The sequence below is a fragment of the Cuculus canorus genome, chromosome 1, assembly GCF_017976375.1.
Source record: "Cuculus canorus isolate bCucCan1 chromosome 1, bCucCan1.pri, whole genome shotgun sequence".
Classification (NCBI taxonomy): Eukaryota; Metazoa; Chordata; class Aves; order Cuculiformes; family Cuculidae; genus Cuculus; species Cuculus canorus.
Genome location: NC_071401.1, coordinates 51,326,793 through 51,352,324, shown reverse-complemented (window position 1 = coordinate 51,352,324; position 25,532 = coordinate 51,326,793). Strand labels below are relative to the sequence as shown.

Here is a 25,532-nt window from a genome sequence, read left to right as displayed (position 1 = left end):
TCTTTAAGGTCCCTTCCAACCCAAACTATTCTATGATTCTATGATTTTATGATTCTATGTAAGAATTCTGTATACTAGGGGCAATATTTTGTGATTCCAACTTTCCTAATTGGGAAATTCACATAATCTTTCAAAAATATTCCAGGGCAGGACATCTACATTTCTTGGTCTAAGCAGATTCTTAAATCTTCTGAAGAAAGAAGCACAATTTTAACCATGTTAATCTTTCAATAAACTTCATAAAACATCAGAGATCAAAGCTGGAGGTGGAAAGTAAATGGATTCACTCAAGTTATTGGGCAGCTCTTCTGAGAGTCTCAACTAATCCATTCAGACAAACCTGGGAAATCCAGTTTTAACCTATGAAAAGGCGAATAAAACCTTATGAAAGGTTTCATCAGAAACATGTTATTGAAGAGCCATCTTCAGTAGGTAGCTATCAAATTGAGAGGACATTGCAAGTGCATACAATAGGTGGTTTCATTATGTAATGGAGCATACATCTTGTAGAATTCAAACAAGAAACTTACCTTTTCAGAAGTTGACTAGCTCCGAAAAATAGCTGTATCCATGAGGGATAGCTACTAAGCTATAGAATGGTTCAAACTCCTTTTCTGGGAGGTGGGGATGGATTCTGCCAGTTATTTTTTTCACTCACTTTCTAGAAGGAATGTTAGTCCCTGGAGTAAGAGAAAGTTCTCCCAGATGTGACTCATCAATAAACATTCTCTAGTTTCTTCTTTCTCTCCTTCAAAGAAAATTAAATGCCTGCCTCCAGTGTTCAAATAAGACATTACGATCAAGAAAACCAGCAATAGTCCAAGGAAGTAGAACAGAACAAAAACAGAAAGCTAAAAAGGAATATTAAGGGTTCCAAAACAGATCTCCTAGGACAAAAATATGACTGTTGCTGTCAGGATAAGAACAAGTAAGATCATCTCCAGCATCCACAAAAGAAGTGCTCAGTGGAAAGTCTGTCTCCACAGGGTCATTTTCAGCTTCAACTGCAGCATCAAAAGACTTTGAGGTTCCTGGTTCCAGAAAGGCCCTGTACCAGGCTGATAGAAATTTGACACTGAAATACCGGGCTGATGAAAGACTGGGGTCGGTTTCAGAACTCCTAATGGAAACAAAGCTCCAGAAACTCTTCTAAGCCTGCCAGGATCAACTAAAAGGAGAATCAGGACATCTGGCATCCAGGAGTGACCTTTTAGCACTAGACATGCTGACTGCACTTCACGCTGAACAGCCCAGAAAGCAAGAAACACTACTGCTTGCAGATTTCTTGCTTCTGCTTTTTACTGAATGACAAAGTGTCCACCTCGCAATCCTCTGGTTTAATTCCAGAGGTGTGTATTCCTAAGCTTTCCCAAGCTGTGGTTAGAGACAGTAGGCACCTGCTCAAGGTGATCTTTTCCAGGGTATCAGTCCATGATTAGTAAGTGCCATAAGTTTTTTCTAGTACCAAGTAATCCAACCACAATGGCTGTGGGCTCCTAGATTCAAGGTTGCATTTAAAGCCTCTTCAAGCAGTAATTCTGAAATTTATACTCCCAATCTTTTCTTGTGTAGTATTTAAAAAAAACCCAGAAAATTGCATGTTTGTTAACAATATATTCCTAACCTGGGCCGTTAGAAAATCTCTTATGAAATTGAGTATTTTGAAGTAATAGTTGGCTTTGGAGGTACCACCAAAAGCCAGACAGACTATGTTTAATGAATGGACAATGAACTGCTTACTATGTATTAAAGAAACACAATCTAACTAAAAAGTCTGTTCATCAAAGTGAGTAAATGAAGAGTGACACAGGGCATAAAATCATAGAATAGTCTGGGTTGGAAGGGACCTCAAAGCTCACCCAGTTCCAACCCCCCTGCCATGGGTATGGACACCTCCCACTAGATCAGGCTGCTCAAGGCCCCATCCAACCTGGCCTTGAAAACTTCCAGGGATGGGGCAGCTACAACTTCTCTGGGCACTCTCTGCAACATATACCCAGATACTAACAAAGTGTGAACAGCCCCTTTACGAACTGCAAAAGGAAAAGGCTGTCCGGTCCCATTTGACGCACAATATGCAGAGCAACAGGATGAACGTACGTATGGGCTATCACCTGAAGGTAGAAAATAGAACTGCCAATACAATTAGGGTTTTTTCTACTTAAGCAAAGATAATTGTGCGAACTGTAATCACAAATGCTTTTTCTTCTATTATACAGAGAAATTAATTCTTTCAATTTAATATGAGTTGGGTATTTGTAGAATCAGTTCTGAAACTTTCCATAATCCTTAGTGAAACAGTTTCATTACCTCCGAAGTCTCTGCACAAGGTGTGACACCATGTTATCTGCAATGCCTGGACAAGCCTCTTCAGCTAAATAAATTGCCTTTCTCAGTTCTTCTATGGAATCTGTGTTACCACCACACACTTCACTCTTCTCTTTCAACTGAAAGAAGATCAGGAAGAGATGTATTAATAAGACACTCATAAATATCAAATATCAGCAGATACCATACAAAGAGTCTTCCTCCCATAGCATGAAAAGATACAGCAAACAAGTGTGTGAGGAAAAAGTCTTCCGTAGCTTCTACATGCGATAGAGAAGAAACTACACAGCATTAATAAGGACTGCAGCGATAAATATTTGTGTTGCTGCAACAGTGCTACAGGAATTATATACCAACAGGGATTACCAAGCGCTAATTAAAAGAATGACCTTGAAAATGAAAATAGGAAGCAAAAAAGGCACGGAATAGCACAGCAACTGGTTAGCAAAACCATGGGAAGAAGAACCCACAGCAGAGGTATCTAGAACACAGGTAACAAAGACCATGGTGGTGGAGAAAATGAAAAGTAAAGAATGGATAAAAATGGAAGATGGAGCATGGAAGACAGTGGATGCAGGACCTACATCATGCTCCATATCGGAAAAGGAGAAGGAAGACCTAAAGGAGATGCACAACAACCAGAAAAATGATTGGGAGATGGAATGGTAGGGACTTGAAAGAAAATTCTCAGAGGCAGGCAAACAGATAAAGAACTTCAATGGAAAATGCCAAAAAAAACCCCTGTTTAAAGTGTTTCTCCACTTTACATAGGAGAATGACAGGCTGACGTAATACTGGAGTCTGAATAACCAACACAGAGGCCATCCCCTTTAAATAAAACTAATTGCTTTACTGCAGTTAATATTCTTAACAAGCAGCATGCAAAATTCAGTAGTAATCCTCTGCAGCAGGACTTCACTCAGAACAAAATTAAGATAACATCTTTTTCAGAAGAATTTCTCTAGCTTTATTTCTGTAACAATGACTAGAATCATTATTTAAATCAAAAATTTCATACCACAGCTAGGGTGAAAGGGCATTTTTTGTTTTTTAAAAAAAATAATCACATCTTCATAAATATCTGGCTTCCCTGCCTTTTTTTTAAAGACGTTTTTAAATATTTGGGGAAAAAATATATATAAAAATTATAAAACTCAAAATGGGAACAAAATAGTTTTCAACACTAAAATTCAAAAGTTAAGTTCTTGCTGATCTGGTCCACAGCTCTACCTTGGAACCCTGAAGAATTTACAATTTGTAACAGATAAAATGACAGATAAAGACATAGAGTGTCAAAAACTGGAATGCTGCAATTCCAACATCTAGATACCTTTCTGTTGTTCATGTTCATTGCTTTAGGCTAGCGTGATTGATGTTGCTACCATGCATATGAAGTATTGTTAGAAGCAAAATAAAGATCTTTAAAGCAGGCATGCATGAAAACAAAGGCAAAGCTACAACTGTAACACATTAAATTCAGAATGGCTTGTGGAAAACCTAGGATCACTCATCATATTTTTTCTGGCTTTCAGAGACATAAATCCTGGAATTGTGAAGTTTTAAAGCAGTAACTTACCTCTGCAAATAAAGGGGATATAACTGTAGCCAGGCACTGGGATAGAGGCCTCTTTGGCATATCCTTTTCCTTTAAAGAAAACAAAATTATGATCTATTTTATTTCTGGAAAAAGAAAAAGCACCTTCATATTCTGTTTCTAATTAAAGAAAAAACAGTTCCAACATGCTACACCTTAGGAAAATTCAGCATATGTGTATATACAAATACCTCAGTGTTCTACAACGGACTACTCCAAAGCACTGCAAGAAAACGGAAGCTGAATTAAAATTTGAGGCTGCAGCACCTCAAAGATATGCAAGCTCAGAAAAACACCACAATCCTACTGGCATGTACTAAATCATAGACATGCTGATATTTACTAGGTTCCTCCCATACGCCGCAATATTTTTCCTATGTTTCTCCAGTTCTGGTAAGAGCACACACGCAGAATTCCCAGAGCCAGAGCAGCAACCACTTGCCTCAGCCACACAGGCTGCTGAAAATGCTATGGGGCAGCTCCTAAGCATCCCTTAAACTGGAGTTTCTTTGGGGGTAGGGTTTTTTTTGTTTTCTTTTTTTTGTTTGTTTTGGTGGTCGGGTTGCTGGTTTTTTAATCATAGTGTTGGTGGTTTTTTAATCATACAATGGTTTGGGTTGGAAGGGACCTTAAAGATCATCCAGTTCCAACCCCCCTGCCATGGGCAGGGACACCTCCCACTAGATCAGGCTGCTCAAAGCCTCATCCAACCTGGCCTTGAACACCTCCAGGGATGGGGCAAACACAACTTCCCTGGGCAACCCATTCCAGTGCTTCACTGTGAAGAGATTCTTCCTTATGTCTAGTCTAACCCTTCTCCCTTTGAATTTCAAGTCATTTCCCCTCATCCCATTAGTACGTGTCCTTCTAAAAATCTCCCACCACCACCACTTTCCTGTAGATTCCCTTTCAGGTACTGGAAGGTCACTCTAAGGTCTCCCAGGAGCCTTCTCTTCTCCAGGCTGAACAACTCTAACTCTCTTAGACTGTCCTCACAGCAGAGGTGCACATTCTATCCTTTTCTACACAGCAGTCTTTTTTTCCTAAGAGACCAGAATGCCTTACTAGGTTTGCACTTTCAAGTTCACTTTGCAGAAAGAAGATTTTAAAAATAAAATATTGCCCGGTCTTCCTCCAGTGGTAATATTTCACCAACTACAAAAATATTTTGGTACATATTTCACACACTATTGAAAAAGGACACACTTACAGAACACCCAAACTTCAAGACTTACTCAAAACATTTTGTGAACGGCAAATGCAGAATATACATTTTAGCAAAAGTTCTGGAAGTTTCACAACTTAAATGCTTTTAAAGGTACAAAATAAAAAATCACCCCATTAAGTTATTAAAGCAAGAATTATCTCCTTGTATAACAGAGTCAATATTTTGAACACCTTATTTCTTTCCAATTCCAAAGGCTGGGCTGCTCCATTCTCTAGATTCTTGGGGTCTTTTTCTCTTATTGTAAAGATCCACTCTCCCGAATCGCTCCCACCTGAAGCCTGGCCATCTGGTTCACTTCAAGGGAAGGAAAAAAAAAGAAGAAGCATGTTTTATACCTACACCTTCTTGTTCGTGTTCATTAAATATACATGATAAACATAAAAACTACAATCAAGACCAGAACCGGGATTCTGTTGTACAAGCCAGTAAGTATAAAGACAAGTAGGAAAAGTAATGTAATTTATCTTCTGGGGAAATGGAAAAAATACACCAAGATAAATCAGTAACTGTTAAATTAACTTGAAAAGAAAGAGAGGCGTTAAAGACTGTAAACATTTTCCCAAGTTACAGAAATAAGTAACATGAGGTGTTTTATTGCTATCTGAAAACTAGCCACAGCAGACTACCTCAAATCATTACAGAAAAAGGGAAATTAAAAAATTTAATTCTCTCTTTTGCCTAGAAAAACAGCTAAGATACTAGCTTAGAATACCTTTGAGGGAGACATTTCACCCTCAGCCAGTTAGCAAGGTAAATTGCCCACTTCAAAAAATTGCCTAAAAAAGTACAGATACAGCATGGCTTTAACAAACTACACCATCATAAATCAATCTTCTGCCTCATTTTTTGTGGATGACATAGTAATTTTTCCTCTATAATTCCCGCTAAGTTAAAAGAACAAAAACATTTATGCTGACTAATTAGGCACTGCATTACATTTCTCCTCTCGCTAACATAAGTATCATTCTTTCTGATCTGTGAATTAAGAATGATCTGCAAGAAATCTACCAACTGAAAGGGCATCTAGAGGTCACTGGATAAAAAGTATTTAGCACAGCCTACCAAGTCAGAAAGCACATGAACAGCACAAGAAAATTCTCCAAGATTTCTGCTTGAGTCACATAGAACTTCTGGCTGTCACTGAAAGAGGCAGGTCTACCTTCTTCGTATACATTAACTCTAGCAAGCTAATCCAACAGAAAAAAAAAATTATGGATTTGGAAAGTTAATATTCCAGCATGCCAAATCAACTCACATCTAATACAAGGGCTGCTGTGGAAGCACACAAGGAAAAAGCAGGCTTAGACGCAGCATTAAATTGTCTCATAAATAAGCACTCAACAACCATTCTAGTTCCACTACTCTCCTATGCCAAGCTATCAAAGCTGGTCTGATATTCCATAGGACCAACGAGCTGCAACCTCAAAGCTCAGTTACTAACTGATCTGAGACCCGGTTTAGGACTAGTAACATACCTTCCATATCAGACCTGGTTTTGGGCTGGAACTGTGATCACTGGAAGGCAAGAAGCCATTAACAACACAGGACCAGCCCAACACTTGCCATTAGCATACAGACTGGAATTGCAGAGAATAGTTGTGTTTTATTTATTATGAGGAATTTAATCAATTTATGAATAAATTGTAAATCAAATGGAGCGCCACAAAAGTGTGTAATCGGATGACAATCACTATTTTCTATTACTTTTAGACTAACAAAGTTAATTTTTTAACTGAGTCATAATTATCAAAATTGGAAATGAAAGAAATCTGGAAATATTTACAAAACCTCTCCTTCACCAATAAATAATTTGGTGTTTCATGACCATCGTGGCCTAACCATCCTGGAAGGGTAGAGAAAAAAAACCCACACCTTTCATAAAAAAAAAAAACCAACCTAGAAAATGTGGTTTGTAACCCAAACCCAAATTATCATGAAAGCACTGTCCACAAACCCTCTCTTATATGCAAGGATATGTTTCTGCCTGTTTACTCAGGTAGCCAAAACAAGGAACAAGCTGCCACCAAGGTGACAACTCCTCTCCGTAGGTGGCCATGTGTACACAGAGGGCAGTGCATGTGCAGATGGCTACCTGGCCATGTAGGGCAAGGCCTACCTTCTGCTCTTACGACAAGAGTTGGCCTGATGCCTAGGGAAGACCTCAGACTCTACGTAAAGAAGCAGGTAGCATAGAATGGGCCAGAATTCTTCTCCGTGACTGTTAGCTGCATGAAATCCCTTGCAACACCGAAATAAGGATTTCCTTAGTTTACCAAGGCTGCTAAGGTGAAAAGCGGTAAATAACAGAACACAAGAATACACATGCTAAAAAGAACTACTCTGCTCTTATATTTACAAAGGATATCATACAAACTCGAGCTTACGTATCTGAGTCATCAGAACTGGAGTCATCATGACTTTGTTCAGACTTCCATCTCTTGTGTCTATCAATAAGGTCAGTCAGGTAGGAAGTTTTCCTTGAGTTTCGTAAAATAAATTTGTGTTTTAGGAGCTCTTTTGCAGTAGGCCTCTTAAAAGAAAAAAGATTTTTTACAGCATTTGAGAGTGTTAAGTGACTTACTACAAAAAGATTAAGAAATCTAGACTTCAGTCTCTATATAAATGAGATTTTAAATATATGTGGTATCTAAAAAAAAAAAAAGATGCTGGTGATTATGGTAACCCATAATAAAAAAGTTGAACTACATTTATTCATGTACTAGGTTGTTGTAAAAATAATTGTCATTTTTAACTATCAACTTTAAAACAGTATAGCTCAGCTTAGCATAAAACATATTAATCATATTAATCATTGGAAGTCATGAATTTTTGCCAACAAGACACAAGCCTATTTATTCCAGTAGCATAGAATTTTGGAGTCCTGGCACTGATGAATGCTTTGAAGGCATTTTGAGCTGCTGCTTGGTTGTGGAAACCCTTCTCTTGTCGGAAGCTGCCAAGATGCTTGAAAATCTGGTAATCAGTGGGCGAGAGGTCTGCTGAGTAAGCTAGGTGATTCTATGATTAAGTTGATGTTTCAGTTCTTGCTGCATTTTGTCGATTTCCTGTCACTACTCCTCTGCAGTGATGACTTTGCCAGGACTGAAGAAGTTGTAGTGGACGATTCCACTTGCTGACATCAAACAGTGACTGTGACCTTCTTTTGACGCAGCTTTGGTTTGGGGAAGTGTTTTGGTGCTCCACTTCGGTCTAGCCACTGGGCAGAATGCCTTCAGTTATTGAATAGATTTTATTTTTTGTCACATGTCACAACGTGATCAAGAAATGGATCATTTCTGTTGCACAAAAGAAGTACAGAGCAATGTTTTTAATTTTCATTCAGCTCACACAGCAACTATTTGCTGAGCTTCTTTGATTTTCTGATTTGGTGCAAATGTCAAACAATTATGTTGTCTATCACAGAAGGACATCTGTGACCCTCCTCATCTTCAAGGCTCTCACTTACATTACGGAATTTTTAGGACCGATGTTGAGCTGTGTATTTGTTGACAGTCCCCTGGTCACATGCTTGGTTGACACTGCTAGTAGTTTCTGTTGTTTTACCTCCCCTTTTGAACTCATAAACCAAAATTGCTCAAAGTTGCATTTTTCCCCCATCTTTAATTTGATAGTGTAATATAAAAACGAATAAACAGTGGAAATAAAATCATTAGCATAAATAAGTAGAGCAAATTTTGTGCTTTAAAGTAGTGTGTTACATGAGCACAGTTAAATAAAAGGGTAATCCAAAATAAGCACTTATTTTTGAACCAACCTATTATTTATGTAAACCAGTCAAGTTCTCTGCTATATATTGACAAACAGATGAAACTCACAAAGCTTGGGTCCTTGTTTAAGCAGGCCTCAACAAATTCTTTGAGGGATTTACTGAAGTTTCCTTCCAGCGTTGGTGGATTGTTCTTAGGAATGAGAAACAAAACCTTCATTGGATGTAGTTCCGAATGAGGTGGCTCTCCTTTTGCAAGTTCTATGGCTGTTATGCCTAATGACCAGATATCTGCCTGCAAGAAATAATGCTTGTAAGATTATGTTGGAGAAAGAGAAAGAACAATGTTGCTTGCAAAGGTAGATTTTAAACCCTTATTCTAAATCATTTTGTATGTAAATTCTTCTTGTTAATATTGTCTGGTTTACATGGTTAGAGCACATAAAATAAAGTACAGAGAATTCTTTGGTTGTTCTTACTGTAGAGCATAAAGCAGTTCTACTTACTAGAACTTTAAAAGTTTTCAAATCAACACTATTATATCAGCAGTTATAAGTGATCTTGAAACACAAACATTTTTAAACAGTAATGCTAGAGTAATTACAAACTAGTATTTCATCCACCATATTCAAGCCCACTATGTAAATATGGGGCAAGACTCAAATATTGGCATACAGGAAAATGTAGCATGCACAAGATTCTTCCTCAACGAGCATCAGCTAGTAAAAACATCAGAAATTTAATACATTAGAATATAATTTTCCTGGGGTTTAACACTGTCTTACATATCATTCTCATTCACAGATTAGAGAAATGCAGTCTAGAACAGTATTATTCAACTTTCTCAACCCTACACTTCAACCAGTTAAGTATTTGATCCAAGCAGCTTCCAAAATATTGACAGCACTCTTCTATCTGATCTCCTTTGTAGACCTCTTCCTGTGAGCCGCGTCTTGTAGGCCAAGAAGTCCTAATCTAAATCAAGCTTCTCTAAGCCCCGCCCATGCAGAATGCTCACCCAAAGGTTCACTGCCAATTTAGAGGGACAAATCAAGTAATGCAGCAGAGATCAGTGCTGGATCCGCTACAATTTAATTTCGTTGATGGGCTGGATTCACATTGTTATGGAATGCTACAAGATCCATATTGCTTTTTTGAGGAAGATTATTTAAATATATTTGTTTCATGGGTTTTTATCATTGAAATATGCTACTCTTTCTAGGGAACACTGTCTTCCTGGATTCAAATCCTATTGCCAAATCTGCCTGAAGTAATGTGAAGTAATGCATCGTAATTGTCTATGTTCTGTTTAAATTACATACTTAAAATTCAAAAGAATGGACGAATAAACCCCTCAGAAAGGTGAAAGGGAAAAAAGGTCACAGAAAAGTCTGTTCCAAAGGACAAGATATCAATGAAAAATATTTATGTTTTGTTTTTTCTGTTTCTTTTGAAGTGAAAGCTGAACAAGACTTATTCTCACAAAAACGGGAAAGATCTGAAGAGAGCTGTCTGGTTTTACTCCCAAACAGAGCATTTGGAACTTTGCTATGCTGTAAACAGATCTATTTCCAGGTATTGGATAGAGTAGAGATTTTATTTATCACTGTTCTTCTTGCTCAGTGTCCTTCTAATCCATCTGTTTCTGCTCAGTTAACGTGCTAGGCTACCTTTGACTAATTGATACAGGACTATAGCCTGGTCTCAATGCATCCATGCATCCCACTATCATAGCTACACTGCATGTCTAGAGACAAGCTCCTTCTTCGTTTTTCAGACAGTATTCAATTGTCAACAGCTTAGTTACTTAATTTTGCAAGTTAAGCATGGGAAAAAAAAAATCTGAGCCAATTAGCAGACCGTCATATTTATGAAATGATGTTTTGTTAACCCATGTCACAGAACTGCCATCTCACACTGAGCAGACGATTACATAAGTGTATGAGCTCCAAGTTCCATTTCTCTTAACAACAGCACTAACAGCTAAGATCTCAACGCTGAATATAACTATGAGTAACTTCCCTCTAGCAGGAAAGCTTTTCTTGTTTATGAAAGAAAAGTGTAACCTGTAAAGACAAGTTTTCATGTTAATAACCGAGCATTATTATTTCAAATTTATTCTGAATTTCAGTTTCTCAAGAGGAATGTGTCAAAGCCATATAAACAGGCAGATTTTTTGCCAAACCTTCAGTCACAGATGGAGTATGTGTATAGATAAGTACAGAAATGATATTTATATGTGTACATGTGCATAGATATCTGCATACAGATATATATAAATCATTCATTTTTTTCTTGTATATTTACAACTTGCTGCTGCCAGTGACCTGCCTCCACAAAAAATAAACAGATGGGTCCAACAAACCACAGCTGCACCCTGAATGCTACAAAGTCCAAGACGGGTTTTGGAAGCCCATTCCTGTTGGAAGTACCAAGAATGAAACCCCCAAATTCTTCTGGAATTGTAACTTCTCCTTCCACTGATAAGGAAGGATGTCAAAACAGGGATGTGAGTACCAACTGCACATGTATCCAACTAGGCATTTCTAGGATGCGCTTATGTGTGACAATGAAATTCCAGGACAAGCACAAATCAGTCCTCCAAATGGGGCAGGAGAAGCATGACCTTAACAAGTGATGACACAATAGCACCACTAAGTTTTACCAAGTTATGATTTTTCAAGTTTCAGTTCTTGAACAAAAATTATTCCTCCAAGTTCAGCTGAGAGTCAGCGAATCACTGGTAATTACTATTTACTGCCTTTCGTCTCCCATTCTAATGAGTAACTTTCAGTCTGAATTTGAAGCCCTTTTAAGTCAAAGAAAACAGACAATGTGCAAGAGGAAAAAAAAATTAAATTAAATATTTATTTATCTATTGCAAGTTATATAGGATAAAGAACAGAGAACTAGATATGGGAAAACTGAAGCAGATAAGAAAAGATGCTGACTTTCACATGAAAAAAGGAATCGAAATACGGAGAAGAACTATTGCAGAATTCAAAACCTTAGGCCTGAGTCATGCTTTCTGGATGTGGATGTAGTGTTCTTGCACTTCAGTAAAGCCTTTGAAACCATTTCTCATGGTATTCTGCTTGAGAAACTGGCTTCCACTAGCCTGGATAGGTGCACCCTCTGCTGGGTTAAAAACTGGCTGGATGGCCGGGCCCAAAGAGTGGTGGCAAATGGAGTTAAATCCAACCGGAAGCCAGTCACAAGTGTTCCCCAGGGCTCAGTGCTGGGTCCAGTTCTGTTCAATGTGTTTATCAATGACCTGGATGAAGTGATTGAATGTACTCTCAGTAAGTTCACAGATAACACTAAACTGTGAGGAAGCGTCTACCTGCTTGAGGGTAGGGAGGCTCTACAGAGAGATCTGAACAGGCTTGATCGATGAGCTGGAACCAAGGGATGTGGTTTAATGAGGCCAAGTGTAGAGTCCTGCATTTGGGACACAATCACCCCATGCAGTGGTACAGACTTGGGGACGAGCGGCTAGAGGCTGCCTGGCACAGAAGGACTTGGGGGTGTTGATTGACAGCCAGCTGAGTAAGAGCCAGCAGCATGCCTAGGTGGCCAAGAAGGCTGATAGCATCTTGGCTTGTATCAGAAACAGCATGGCCAGCACTGGTGGGGCCGCACCTTGAATCCTGTGTTCACTTTTGGGCCCCTCACTACAAGACATTGAGATCCTGGAGCATGTCGAGAGGAGAGCAACAAAGCTGGCGAAGGGTCTGGAGCACATGTCTTATGAGGAGTGGCTGAGGGAACTGGGGTTGTTTAGTCTGAAGAAGAGGAGGCTGAGGAGAGACCTCATCACTTCTACAACTGCCTGAAAGGAGGCTGTAGAGAGGTGGCTGTTGGTCTCTTCTCCCAAGTGACAGGTGATAGGACAAGAAGGAATGGCCTCAAGCTGCACCAAGGGAGGTTCAGATTGGACATCAGGAAAAACTTCTTCACCAAAAGGGTTATCAAGCACTGGCACAGGCTGCCCAGGGAGGTGGTTGAGTCACCGTTCTAGGAGTTATTTAAAAGACAGGTAGATGAAGTGCTTAGGAATATGATTTAGTAGTGGACAGGTATGGTTGGAGTTGATGATCTCAAAGGTTTTTTACAACCTAGTGACTCTATGATTCTATGATTTGTCCAAGTGAAAATATTTCCCAGAAGCCAAAACTCAACTACCTTAAACAAACAAAACAAAACCCACCATCCACAACCTAAGGAATGATTGCTAATTATCATAAAGAAAGCTGATCTTATTGCAACACAAGTGGGACTTGCGGATGACCTTTGTTTCAGATACACAGCTGCAACAGTGTGTCACTGGGTTGTGCAGATAGCTTTCCCCAATGTAATCAATAGAGCCACGTCTCACTGAGCCTACCAGACCAGCATGAAGGAAAGGGAAGCGAGGGGCTCAAGGAAGTGCATATGTAGCTCAGCCTAACTGAAGCATGAAAACCAGCTAACCAACAAAATGAACACAGAGAAGAGCAATGGGCTTCAGCTGGCTTCAATGCGCATATTCCTTCCCAGCAACTCTGGACACTCAGTGCCGTGCTGGTGAATATATGGAAACCAGTAACTGGAATCGTATTTCTATGGTGATCCAACTGTATATTGCAATTGATATATCGTGCTTGTGTTGTGACTTCAGTACAGTGCTGTACCACTCTGCTTAGTCAAAGCCCCACATGAAACAGATTAGGAAAGCTCCTTTCCTTGCTGACAGCTTCTAGCTGCTAGGTATCATCTAAACCTACACCTCTCTAGACACAGCCAAAGTTATTAGCTACATTCTGAAGACCAAGTTAAAAAAGGAAGGGACTTTAGCTAATGTCTTGAAATACCTTACCTTTGAATCATATGCTGATTGCTTTATTACTTCAGGTGCCATCCAAAATGGTGTTCCTACAAAGGTATTCCTCTTTATCTGTGTATCTGTTAGTTGCCCTGCTACTCCAAAATCTGCTAGTTTTACTTCTCCTTGTTCAGACAGCAATACATTAGCAGCTGGAATAAGGAAGAGGAAATAGCGGAAATTAAGACGTTTGGGTGTTCATTTATATTGCATGAGCTTTTCTAATATTATTACAATACAAATAAAACCAATTTACCTTTAATATCTCTGTGGATTTTCTTTTCTGAATGCAAGTAATCAAGTCCTTTGAGTATCTCCCTTAATATTGTAGCAATCTGGGTTTCATCAAGTGAGCCAGGTTCTAACTAGGAGACACAAGAAGTAGTTTTATATATTTGCCTGTTTCTGTGTACGCATACATATATATATCTATATAAGGAGAAATAGAGAGAACAGGAAACACTGACTACAAAAGGACTATATATAACTCCTTCTGCCACAAGTAAGGTGTGTAAGGTATTATATCAATCACATATCCTATTGCTATATACTGCACGAGACTTTGTGAAGCTCTCTAAAGCGCAACACAAACTGCTAGGCTGACAGAGAACTGCATATTAAAAAAAAAAAAGGTAACCTTTTTCATATAAAACTGAAGGTATATATCTGCAAATTGTCAGAAATAAAGCTTACGAGTAATTTAATTCTTAAGAAAAGAAACAGCAGTGGTAGAAGATCTCAGACCTCTCTACACCTAATACATGAGTATGCCACTAATTCTTAAAGAGACAGAGGAAAAGGTCACTGCCCAGAGAGGCTTCTTAATCAATAACGGCATTTCAGGAGAGACACTGAAACTTTGTGGACAACAATTAATAATAGAAATACTCCAGTATTCTGGTTTACTCCACAACAGTAGCTACTGAAACAGAATTAAGAAGTTAGCTCTCCGAAGCTTCACTCAGTGAGAAACCAAGCATTTCAGACAAAAATTCTTCTCAGATAAGAATTAAAATATCACATCAGAAATCCTCAGCCAATAGGTAAGAATGGAGGTAGGATTTCATTTAATGCAGATGACATTTGTTTTACGTTTGTAGCTCTACCTACAATCGTTTTGCTTTCCTTTAGCTTTGATAATATACACGGTTTTGTCACTCCCTAAAATCCACTAACACTTTCTCAAAGGCTTTGCTCTGTCGAGGCTGAGAGTGCCGGTTCAGGACTTGGCAACATGATTTAGCACATCTAATAAGGAAAAGCTTCTCTTTTCAGATGTTGGCTGAACCTTAGTAAGGAGGAAGTTAATGAAAACAGACTAAGGCTGAGAATATCAGTACTTGTACCTCAGCCACAAACCTCAGTTATACTCAAAGTTGAGCAACAACATATATGTAATTGCATTAAATGTACTTTCTCTTATGAGGTGACATTTTCAAGACAGTCAGTGTATATTTAATTACAGAAAACACCAGACTAACATGACATGTATACACTTCAAACATGGAATTCAAGATTCCCGTTCACTCTTGCCTCAAGTACAGAAACGTGACAAAGTGGGCCAGTAATCCTACTAAGATTCCAGCTGAGGACTATAATGTTCATGTTAGAACTAGGAAAACATGCAGCAGAACATATACCGAAAATGAATGAAGCAAGACGTTTAATATACACTTATAGGATGATTTCAGTTCTGAGCCACGATTTCTTCAACAACGTTTCAGGATGTGACCAAAGACTTTGTACTATTTCTAGGCAACAAACTTAGGGAACAAACATGTAGTCATCACACAAGTCATTAACAAGACAACAAGAAAATATCATATCTTCTGTTTCCTTTTTGTTCTTTTTTTGTGCTCCAGCAAGCTATAAAAGTAATAAATAATTCACAAAAACAAACCCAGTTTTTAATTGCTCTTCTGTCAGGAAAAAGCTACCACAACAATAAATAAAACTTTCTCAGCATATCTTTTTTCATTTCTACACAACCATAGGATTCCTTCTAACAGGATATGAAAACTGAAGGTATAAATGGATTCTAAAAGGTAATTGCAATTAAAATACGGCAGCATAACTGCAGGAAGCCTGCATTTATTACTGCCTCCCGTTTTCTGGATGTCACCAGCAGAATCCTTGTACAGACGGCTTTTAGCTTTTGCTCTTTCCTCAAGCATTTATTAGTCGCCCCAGATGAGAATAGCAAACTATGCTACAGAGACATTTGGTCTCAATTGATACGACTATCTTCACATACTTAAATCATCCATTTTTATTTCTATATAGTATTTTTAAAGCCCTCAATAAATATAAGAGGGTATTTGATTTTATTTTTTTTTCATTGTAAAGTGAATGGCCAGTATCCCACCACGGAAAACAATCCGCACTGAATCTTTTGAATTACAATTCAAAAGTGGGTAATTTTTTATTACTGTATCTAGTGTGGTTAATCTAGTCTTTCAAATATCCTGAACTCTATCCCTAAAAATCATACTTTATTAAGCAGATCTCCTTGCAGAATTAAAAAAAAAATAAATAAAAATCTTTGCTGGAAGAGAAACAGAAGAGATACAGTTCACAAATTTACAAGGTTCTATTTCATTTTTCTGCATGGAATCCAGAAATAGAAAATACACCATAGAATCAGACAGAATCAGGTGCTGTGACCACTTCCAGAAGGAGTCTGTTCCATTGACTGACCATTCCGCTCTATGAAGAACCTTTTCCTAATGTCCAATCTGAACTTCCCCAGACATAGCTTCATTCCATTTCCTCACATCCTATCCCTGGGCACCAGAAAGAGGAGATCACCAACCCTGCTCTAATACCCTAGATGAGTTAAGTTGTAGCCTGCGATGAGGTCACTCTCACCCTTCTCTTCTACAGGCTGAACATGCCAAGTAACCTCAGTGGCTCATCACCAGTCTTGCCCTAGAGACCTTTCACCATCTTGGTTGCCCTCCTCTGGACACACTCTAATAGTTGTCCTTGTATTCAGGCACCAAGAACTGTACACAGTACTCAAGGTAGCGCCACATCAGTCCAGCATAGAGTGGAACAATCGCCTCCCTCTACCTGCTAGCTATGTTGTGTTTGATGGACACAGATGGCCCTTTTGGCTTCCAGGGCACACTGTTTACTCATACTCAACCTGCCATCAACCCAAACTCCCAGATTTCTTTCCACAGTTCTGCTCTCCAGACTATTATCCCCCAGTTTGTACATATAACCAAAACTACCCTGACCCAGGTGGAGAATCCAGCACTTGTTCTTGTTAAATTTCATACAGTTGGTGATTGACCAGCTCTCTGGTTTAACCAGATCTCTCTAAGACCTCTCTACAGTCATCAGAGCCCACAGCTCCTCTTTTTTTTTTTTGAAATATATTTTCTAACACTAGTGTAAATTGTGTTTCTGTCTCTAGACGTCAGTGAGACTTCAAACACAGAAACTTTTGCTTGTTTGGGGGAGGGAGGAGGGAAAGATATGTTAAAATGTATACACTAGGAGAACTTGTGGTGGCAGAATTAAGAGACAGAAAAAGAATGGTTTTAGCCATTAGTGCTCTCTGGCTGACTGAAGATTAGCATTCTAAGATGTTTATGTCCTGCTTCCAATATTATGTTGCTTAGCTCCCTTCCATCTATACAAATAATCAGTCTTGCCTCATGGAAAATAACATTTTCCTGGCATTGACAATTTTTTCCCCTTGACTAGAAGCAAACACTATCACAGCCAAATGACATATTCCAGTTTCCAGAATTATAAGATAGGAAAATAATTATATGAGGTAAAATAACAAAAATCCTATGTAATTTACTTACTAGATCAAGGGCAGAGCCTCCACCCAGATATTCCATTATTATCCATAATTTCGTATCCTGCAAAACAAAACCAACAAAAAAGGTATTAAGGTTTTTTTTTAAAAAAAATAAACAAGTAATTAAGTTGATTGGACTTGTTCCATTCTTTTTACTGAAGAAAGTATCTACAGTTTTGAAACATCACTAAAGTCTAGCTGTACCTCCAAAATATCTCTGGATTATTCTTTGACATGTATTATTTTTAGCCTCATCTGATAAGGAATTATTTAGTTGGTCACAAGGTATTTACACAATTGCGTGTGTTCACAAAAGTTTAATTCTGTTCCTCTAAATTAACAAGAGGAAAGCTACTTCACGTTTACCAGTGGGTAAGAGCACAGATGTTAGAAGTTCATTACTGCCAAATAAATGTCGCTTATCCTTTAAATCACACTCAAGCTCATTTCATGGTACCTCTTTTTTGTATCTATACTTGTACTACTAGAATATAGACAGTATCCAGGAAAGAAGAAAGTTCTCTTTAATCCCTACCAAAGAGTCAAGTAGCAGAAGAAAACCTCTTGCCTTTATGCCAACTAGAACTGGAGAGTTACTCTGAGCCACTGAGTTCACCAGTATATCAACTCCCAAAAGCCACCCACCTAGATGTTCTTATCACATTCCTTAGTACAGTTTGCAGAAGTATTCTTCTAAGACAGGGAAGAGACAGATGGGGCCATTCAATGAAAATGGAGGAGAATAAACTTACATTTTAAAGCCTTGATTATGGAGACTGAAAATACCAAATAATAACTACATTACATAAAATATATTTCCTTTCCTTAGGAAGAATAGCAGTAAGTTTTCTCCATTAATGCTTATGCATCTGTTATACAGTAGAGAATTTTGGACAACTGTGTTCAAGAAAGATTAAGTAAACTAGTAATAAAGCAATTTGCTAGTTTAGCTAGTTAAAGCAGCTAACAAAAAAAAAATCAAGCTATTGTATTCTCAAGGGAAAGCTTAATACATATTATAGGAATGTTTAAAAGAAGGTATGCAATACAGTATGCTAAGAAAGAGACTGGACTCAAACATTTATTTCTGCTATTTGCAGCATCTTATTCCCAAATGCACCAAGAGAGGCAGTCAGCCCACCTCTACCTTGTACCACCAGCCTTGAAGCATGCTCTAAAGCAAGGCCACAAATCTACCCGATAGATATTCAAAGGAAATTGCTGTAAGGAGCATATGGTGGATTTTGTTTTAGCTTTTACGATTATCAGTTACACTATGGTTTGTTAGTTTTAAACACTATGCACTAAATATTCACAGGACTTCTAGCATAGAAACATAGAGTCCTCTCAGAGCAATAAATAGCAAAACCATTTATATTCTTCATACTGCAAAATCAAACTTGATGTAAAAATAACAGCTCACAGCCAGAGGAGGTAAGACTCTGGATACTCATCTATAAAGACGGATTAACATTTTTAGAAGAGTGATAAATGTATTGCAGAACAAAATTCTCTCTAAATCCCCCAAGAGATTATAAAATTTTAGTCCTTTGTAATCGCTTAAGCCTTTCAGTCATTATTATAGCTGTAGCTCCACCCGCATCTGTCCCCTTTCTGGTCTCAGAGTGTACCTTCTGTAGGTAAATGCACACAGCTCTTCTCACCTACCTCCATCAGTTCCACAAACTGTACTATTTTTAGGTAAGACCCTGGATTACAGTTCCTTCATCATGCATCATCTTTAAAACACAGATCCAGCTAAATTTAGATACCCTTCTTCAGGAATCAACTACTATTATTTGAGAAACACAATCCTGTTAAAATATTTTAAAAGAGCTGGAACACATATTTTAGGGAGAAAAAGTAACTTTGAAATATAATCTTAGTACCTAGATACAGAATTTTGATAATGTTTATTTTCTGCAGACACCACAGATATTCCAAGAATTGTAACTGATCTTGAGAGTCCCTTAGAACTGAAATACTTCTTTTGCTGCTAAGAATTTCTCAGTTTTTCCTGTCCCTTCAAGGCTTCAGGTCCTAACATCTCCAGAACAAGTACGCTACTGAGAGGTGTCTTAGAGTAAGTAATTATATCTTCATAAATCTTCTTAAATGCAATTAAAATTTTACATACATATTTTACTTCATCCTGATAATGTGCCTTTTAAAAAACTGCATGAAACTCCCTGAATATTCAAATTTTATGTGCCTGAAAAATTTACATTTAATTTTAATAGTAGTTTAAAACACATACACGTCAACTTTATCACTAAGATTTATTTCAATAGAGATGCCTGCGTGGGAAAGAACAAGGTAGGACAAATGAACCCCTTGATCCTCTCAAAAATGGGACACAGACACACACAACACTCTAACACCAAGAAGTCAATAAAAGACGCATCTTCCCTTTTGTATCATCTCAATTACCTTACAGATCTAAGGAGGTAACAATTTGAAACAAAATACAATTTCCCAGAAGAGAAACACTCCATAAAACTAGCTCCTAAATTCACCAGGTGAAAATTCGAAATTAGAGGTAGTATAAAATATCTAAAAAAAAAAAATCTATTAAGAATATAATTTTAATTACCTCATTACAAAGCCACATAACACAATTACACAACTACAAATTAAACAAATCATAGCCTTTTCAGATTATCATTTCTCCTTTTCAATTCTTTTCCTAGTTTCCTCATTCTTTTCTCCTGAAACTTTCACTATCAGCCGCTTGGGGCCACATGTCTATATCTGCAATATAAAAGGCATGGACTGAGTAAACTCAGTAATGCTACATTTTAAAACAAGTAAAGTATGGAAATGCAGTTAGGGAACACACACATAACTGTATCTGTATCCCAGTGTGAAGCTAAGCAGTAGCAATCTATTACAATTATGGCATTTTAAGATCGGTAGCCCTAGATTCAATGTCATTCTTAATTCCCTATGGTTTCCCCTTCCCCCTTGCCATAAAAATAGTACTTGACTTCATGGATGTTTGGGGTTTTTTTTAAGTTTTCATCATTCATATGAAGTACCTGAATATATCTAATTACTGTGATAGTGAATCTTACTACCACCTTAAACTAATTCTTGCTGAAAGTTTTTTTAGCTTATTTTCTTATTTAAGATTACTTAACAAGAAAAGACAAAGAAATGCTTTAGGTTTCACTGAGTTGCTTGATACATATTCTACCTTAGATCCAGTAACCTATATATAGCAGAGCACTACTGTCAATTAACAGAGCAGCATGCCTCCTTCTTTCCTTCCTTTCCAAGTATTTCTGGCATACTTCACATTACCCAACACCTACAGTCACCCTCCTTTTTAAAGCTGCCCAAATTCTTTTTTTTTTTTGCTTGCACTTCTCACATTCTTCTGTATATATTCTTCTTCCTCTCAAACATAACACCAAAAGCACTAAATTTTATTCCATGGCTTAGATTAGTAATTAAATATTCCACATAATCACTTATATACTGAGACTAGCAACATGAAGTGCTCCATTTTAAGATCTGAAATAAGACCAGTTTTCTGCTTTTAAGCATCAGTCACAACACAGCATTGAAATTTCTTCCAAATACAGTGAAGTCATGGTGAGTCATCAACCCAAATTTAGGATTATTATTTCTCTACAAACATAGATGAGCACATTAATGAGGGCACTTGGAACATTTCCTTTTTCACAGTAGGAACAAGAGGTTTTACACTGATGCAATGATACCGAGGAAAGGAACAGCTTTGGAATCTAACAGAATCTGTTACAGAAAGGCAGAGTTTCTGTAAATCCTTTCCAAACTAACTTGCTCTTCTTGAAGACTGACTTCTGATTTTAAGTCTGGAACCACAGAAAAACTTTATGACAGCAGCTTTACCTCTAATAAAGTGTTCTTCATTAAGTCACTGTTATACCATGAAAGTATTTGTAAAGCAAGTATAGTTACAGGAAGTAAAGAACTTCAAATATGTAACAATCAAGGACTATACATCAAAAAACAGCCATCCACCAAAAAGCTCCTCTAGAGTCTCAGAAGCACATTTTAACCAAAATCAGGAGTGCAGATGACATATACAGGAATAAGTAATCACGATGAAAATGTTTCTTTCTAAGACCTTATGAAGTTAATAAAACATTCGAACAAACATGGAGAGGCCTATCTTTAGAGATGCTTTGTGCGTATATACATATACTTTTTTTTTTTTACAAGAAGAACATACTAATACATTTCTTAGCACTGTGAGACGAGAGATTGATCTAAAACAATCAAGCCACAGCATTGGCTTGATTAATGAAAATGTTTCTAAATCACCTGTCTTGAGGAAAGGAGAGGTTGCACAGGATAATGTAACACAAAGCCCAAAAGAGAAGGACTAGACGACTCGCAAGTAAAAGCGCCAAGTAACCTGTAGGTAATATAGAATTTAACTGAAAGTCTTAAATCAAGGAAGTCAACTAAACTACATGAAAACAGTAGTACGACAGTGAGCACATTTGTTTCTAAGTGAAATAAAATCAACCCATCTATTGCAAGAAAGAGAATTTCCCACACAAAATTTACCGTGATAAAAGGTATTTCCCACCTTAATTTTCTGGCAATTAGCAGCAGAATAGAGGGTAACAGTATAAAAGACTTGTTTAGTTCTGGAGACAAGCCTTCTCCAAATTCCATTCAGAACCTATTCTGACAAGCACTTTATTTTACATCAATCTCAAGCGAGAAATTACATACTTGATTGAAATAAAAACAGATTAGCTAATCAAAATCAGACCTAGCATAAGTTGATCTATATAATAGAAGTTTTACCATCACTAGGTTAGTAGAAAAAGCTACAGTATTGAAAAACAGAAACAGAATACCTTGGAGAGAGCCTCAATTAATATTTGGAAAGGACAAACTGGTTACAAAATAGATACACATTGCACAATGCAATATGTGATATTTCAGTTTAACTGGTATATATGCCAAAGTAACTGGGTCAGAAAAAAAGAGATCTATCTTTCAATACAGGTATAAATTCAGTCTTCACGTTCATACTGATTCTCCTGCATAAGAAACCAGATTAAAAGAAACTTGAGATATACAGTGTACGCAACAGGATAACCTAAGTTGCATTCCTGCTACAGGTTGTTACCACCCCTCCCATCTACAAGAAGGGTTGCAGGGAGGATCCGGGGAACTACAGGCCTGTCAGTCTGACCTCAGTGCCAGGGAAAATCATGGAACAGGTGATCTTGAGTGCTATCATGAAGCACACGCAAGAGAACCGGGTGATCAGGCCCAGTCAACATGGGTTCACAAAAGGCAGGTCTTGCCAAACTAACTTGATCGCCTTCTATGACAAAGTGACTCAACTACTGGATGAGGGAAAGGCTGTGGATGTAGTCTTCTTGGACTTCAGTAAAGCCTTTGACACAGTTTCTCACAGCATTCTGCTTCAGAAACTGTCAGCCTCTGGCCTGGACAGCCGCACACTCTCCTGGGTTGAAAACTGGTTGGATGGCCGGGCCCAGAGAGTGGTGGTCAATGGAGTTAACTCCAGTTGGAGGCCAGTTACAAGTGGGGTTCCCCAGGGCTCGGTACTGGGTCCAGCCCTGTTCAAGTCTTTATCAATGACCTGGATGAAGGCATTGAGTGCACCCTCAGCAAGTTTGCAGATGACACTAAGCTGGGTGGAAGTGTGGATCTGCTGGAGAGTAGGGAGGCTCTGCAAAGGGATCTGAACAGGCTGGACCGCTGAGCTGAGAGCAGTGGTATGAGGTTTAACAAGGCCAAATGCCGAGTCCTGCACTTGGGGCACAACAACCCTATGCAGTGCTACAGACTAGGGGAAGAGTGGCTGGAGAGCTGCACGGAGGATAAGGACCTGGGGGTAATGTTTGACAGCCGACTGAACATGAGCCAGCAATGTGCCCAGGTGGCCAAGAAGGCCAATGGCATCTTGGCTTGTATCAGAAACTGTGTGACCAGCAGGTCCAGGGAGGTTATTCTCCCTCTGTACTTGACACTGGTGAGGCCGCACCTTGAGTACTGTGTTCAGTTCTGGGCCTCTCACCACAAGAAGGATGTTGAGGCTCTGGAGCGTGTCCAGAGAAGAGCAACAAAGCTGGTGAGGGGGCTGGAGAACAAGTCTTACGAGGAGCGGCTGAGAGAGCTGGGGTTGTTTAGCCTGGAGAAGAGGAGGCTGAGGGGAGACCTTATTACTCTCTACAACTACCTGAAAGGAGGTTGTGGAGAGGAGGGAGCTGGCCTCTTCTCCCAAGTGACAGAGGACAGGACAAGGGGGAATGGCCTGAAACTCCGGCAGGGGAGGTTCAGGCTGGACATCAGAAAAAAATTCTTCACAGAAAGAGTCATTAGGCACTGGCAGAGGCTGCCCAGGGAGGTGGTCGAGTCGCCTTCCCTGGAGGTGTTTAATGAACGGGTGGATGAAGTGCTTAGGGACATGATTTAAGGGAGTGTTAGGAATGGTTGGACTCGATCCAGTGGGTCCTTTCCAACCTGGTGATTCTATGATTCACCCCTCACAGAGATTCGTCTTCTGTTAACTTCTTATATGCGAACACCCAGGGTAGTCTGACAGCTTAAAAGCAGAGATCATGGAACTTGTCTTCTCTATCTGTTTTAAGCAACCTTGCCCACTGATGCCCTGTTTTGGAAGGAAAGAAGAATCTTTTTCTGGATTTCTTCACACCTGTTTTTAACTGTGTATCAAAGCCCATGCTGCTCTACAAAGCCACCAGGTGGCAGAATAAGATAATGCCCAAGATGCTCTCTCACCACACCCCTCAGCAAAGAAGGTTCAGCCCTAAAAGAAGCTGTGCAATCCAAAGACAGAAGCAGAAGACCATGTGTTTAAAATGAATCTGAGAACATTTATCACACTGACGTCCTTCCCAAAAAGAGGCAGAAATGAGAAATACACCTTACGGAATATGATCACTCATATATCTGAATTCTTTAAAGTGTTTGTCTTTCCTCGCAATCAACAAGTTCATCTTCAGCCATCAGTTTATTCATTCACCACTTTCTTTAAACACCAAGTCACACAATAGTCACTGTCTTGATACAGTGGTTGAAGAATAGGCACATTCTGGCATTTGAGTTCTCATTATTTATTAACTCACATGGACACCTGTGAGCTTATACACCGAGATAAGATACAGATCAAGCAGAAAAAAAAAAGTTTTCTATGATGCCATAAATGATGCATTGAGGGAGTGACAGGGCTGGCATTTTCATATTTATGTTTCCTCCTCCTGTTAGACAAGCTCAAACTTTTCCCACAACAATATACATGTTGCCAATTATCTCAAATCTGAAAACACATATCAAAAAGTATCAAAGACTTCCAAAATATTTTAAATGTCCTTTCCCTGGAGCTTATTTCATAATAAAACTACATACACAAGAAAATTATTATTTTAAACTTTAGAGAGAAGGCATCTGTGACTTGATGTATTGCCTTGAAATTCAGGATATGCAAGCTTTACAGTTGTTAGTTGACGCTTCAATTTCAAGACCCACAGATTAGTATTGCACAGGTAACAGATACCATTTGCCAAAGCCGAGTTGTTTAACAGTACAAGGCAGCTACAGCTGTTATTCAGCTACTGCATGGTTTTGGCAAGGAATACATACAGCTCTACCTGATGGCCTCAATTCTTAGAATTTCTTGACTAGTTATAAATATTACCTATATTTATTATTGGCTCAATTTAAACCTAATCAGAACTAGATCCAGTGCTGTCAATGCAGAATGAATAGCATATCACTATCTGCTTTTGTTCCACTCTTTCCAGTACACAATGCAGAGAGGGTAAGCAATGCATCCTTGAAGTTCAAGCAGCCTATCCAAATGCCAGCTAGATTGCTCAATGTCATATAATAAATCTATTGACACATGGAACAGATGCGACAAAGGATAGAATCACTGATTGCAAAAGAAAGCTATTTACACTGCAGTTTCTCCAA

General features: G+C 38.5%; 1 protein-coding gene across 3 annotated transcripts in view; it reads right to left on the bottom strand.

Annotated features, from left to right (window-relative positions):
• The window catches only part of STK24 (serine/threonine kinase 24), a 61,882-nt gene that overhangs the window by 6,868 nt on the left and 29,482 nt on the right, over positions 1–25,532 (bottom strand). For all 3 annotated transcript variants that reach the window (XM_054056108.1, XM_054056107.1, XM_054056109.1), the window contains 8 exons: positions 17,563–17,619; positions 13,998–14,106; positions 13,736–13,893; positions 8,987–9,172; positions 7,535–7,680; positions 5,321–5,444; positions 3,905–3,973; positions 2,311–2,447 (listed from right to left, as the gene is read on the bottom strand). In XM_054056108.1, the coding sequence (XP_053912083.1) occupies positions 2,311–2,447; positions 3,905–3,973; positions 5,321–5,444; positions 7,535–7,680; positions 8,987–9,172; positions 13,736–13,893; positions 13,998–14,106; positions 17,563–17,619 (986 nt within the window). The remainder of the gene's footprint in view (positions 1–2,310; positions 2,448–3,904; positions 3,974–5,320; positions 5,445–7,534; positions 7,681–8,986; positions 9,173–13,735; positions 13,894–13,997; positions 14,107–17,562; positions 17,620–25,532) is intronic.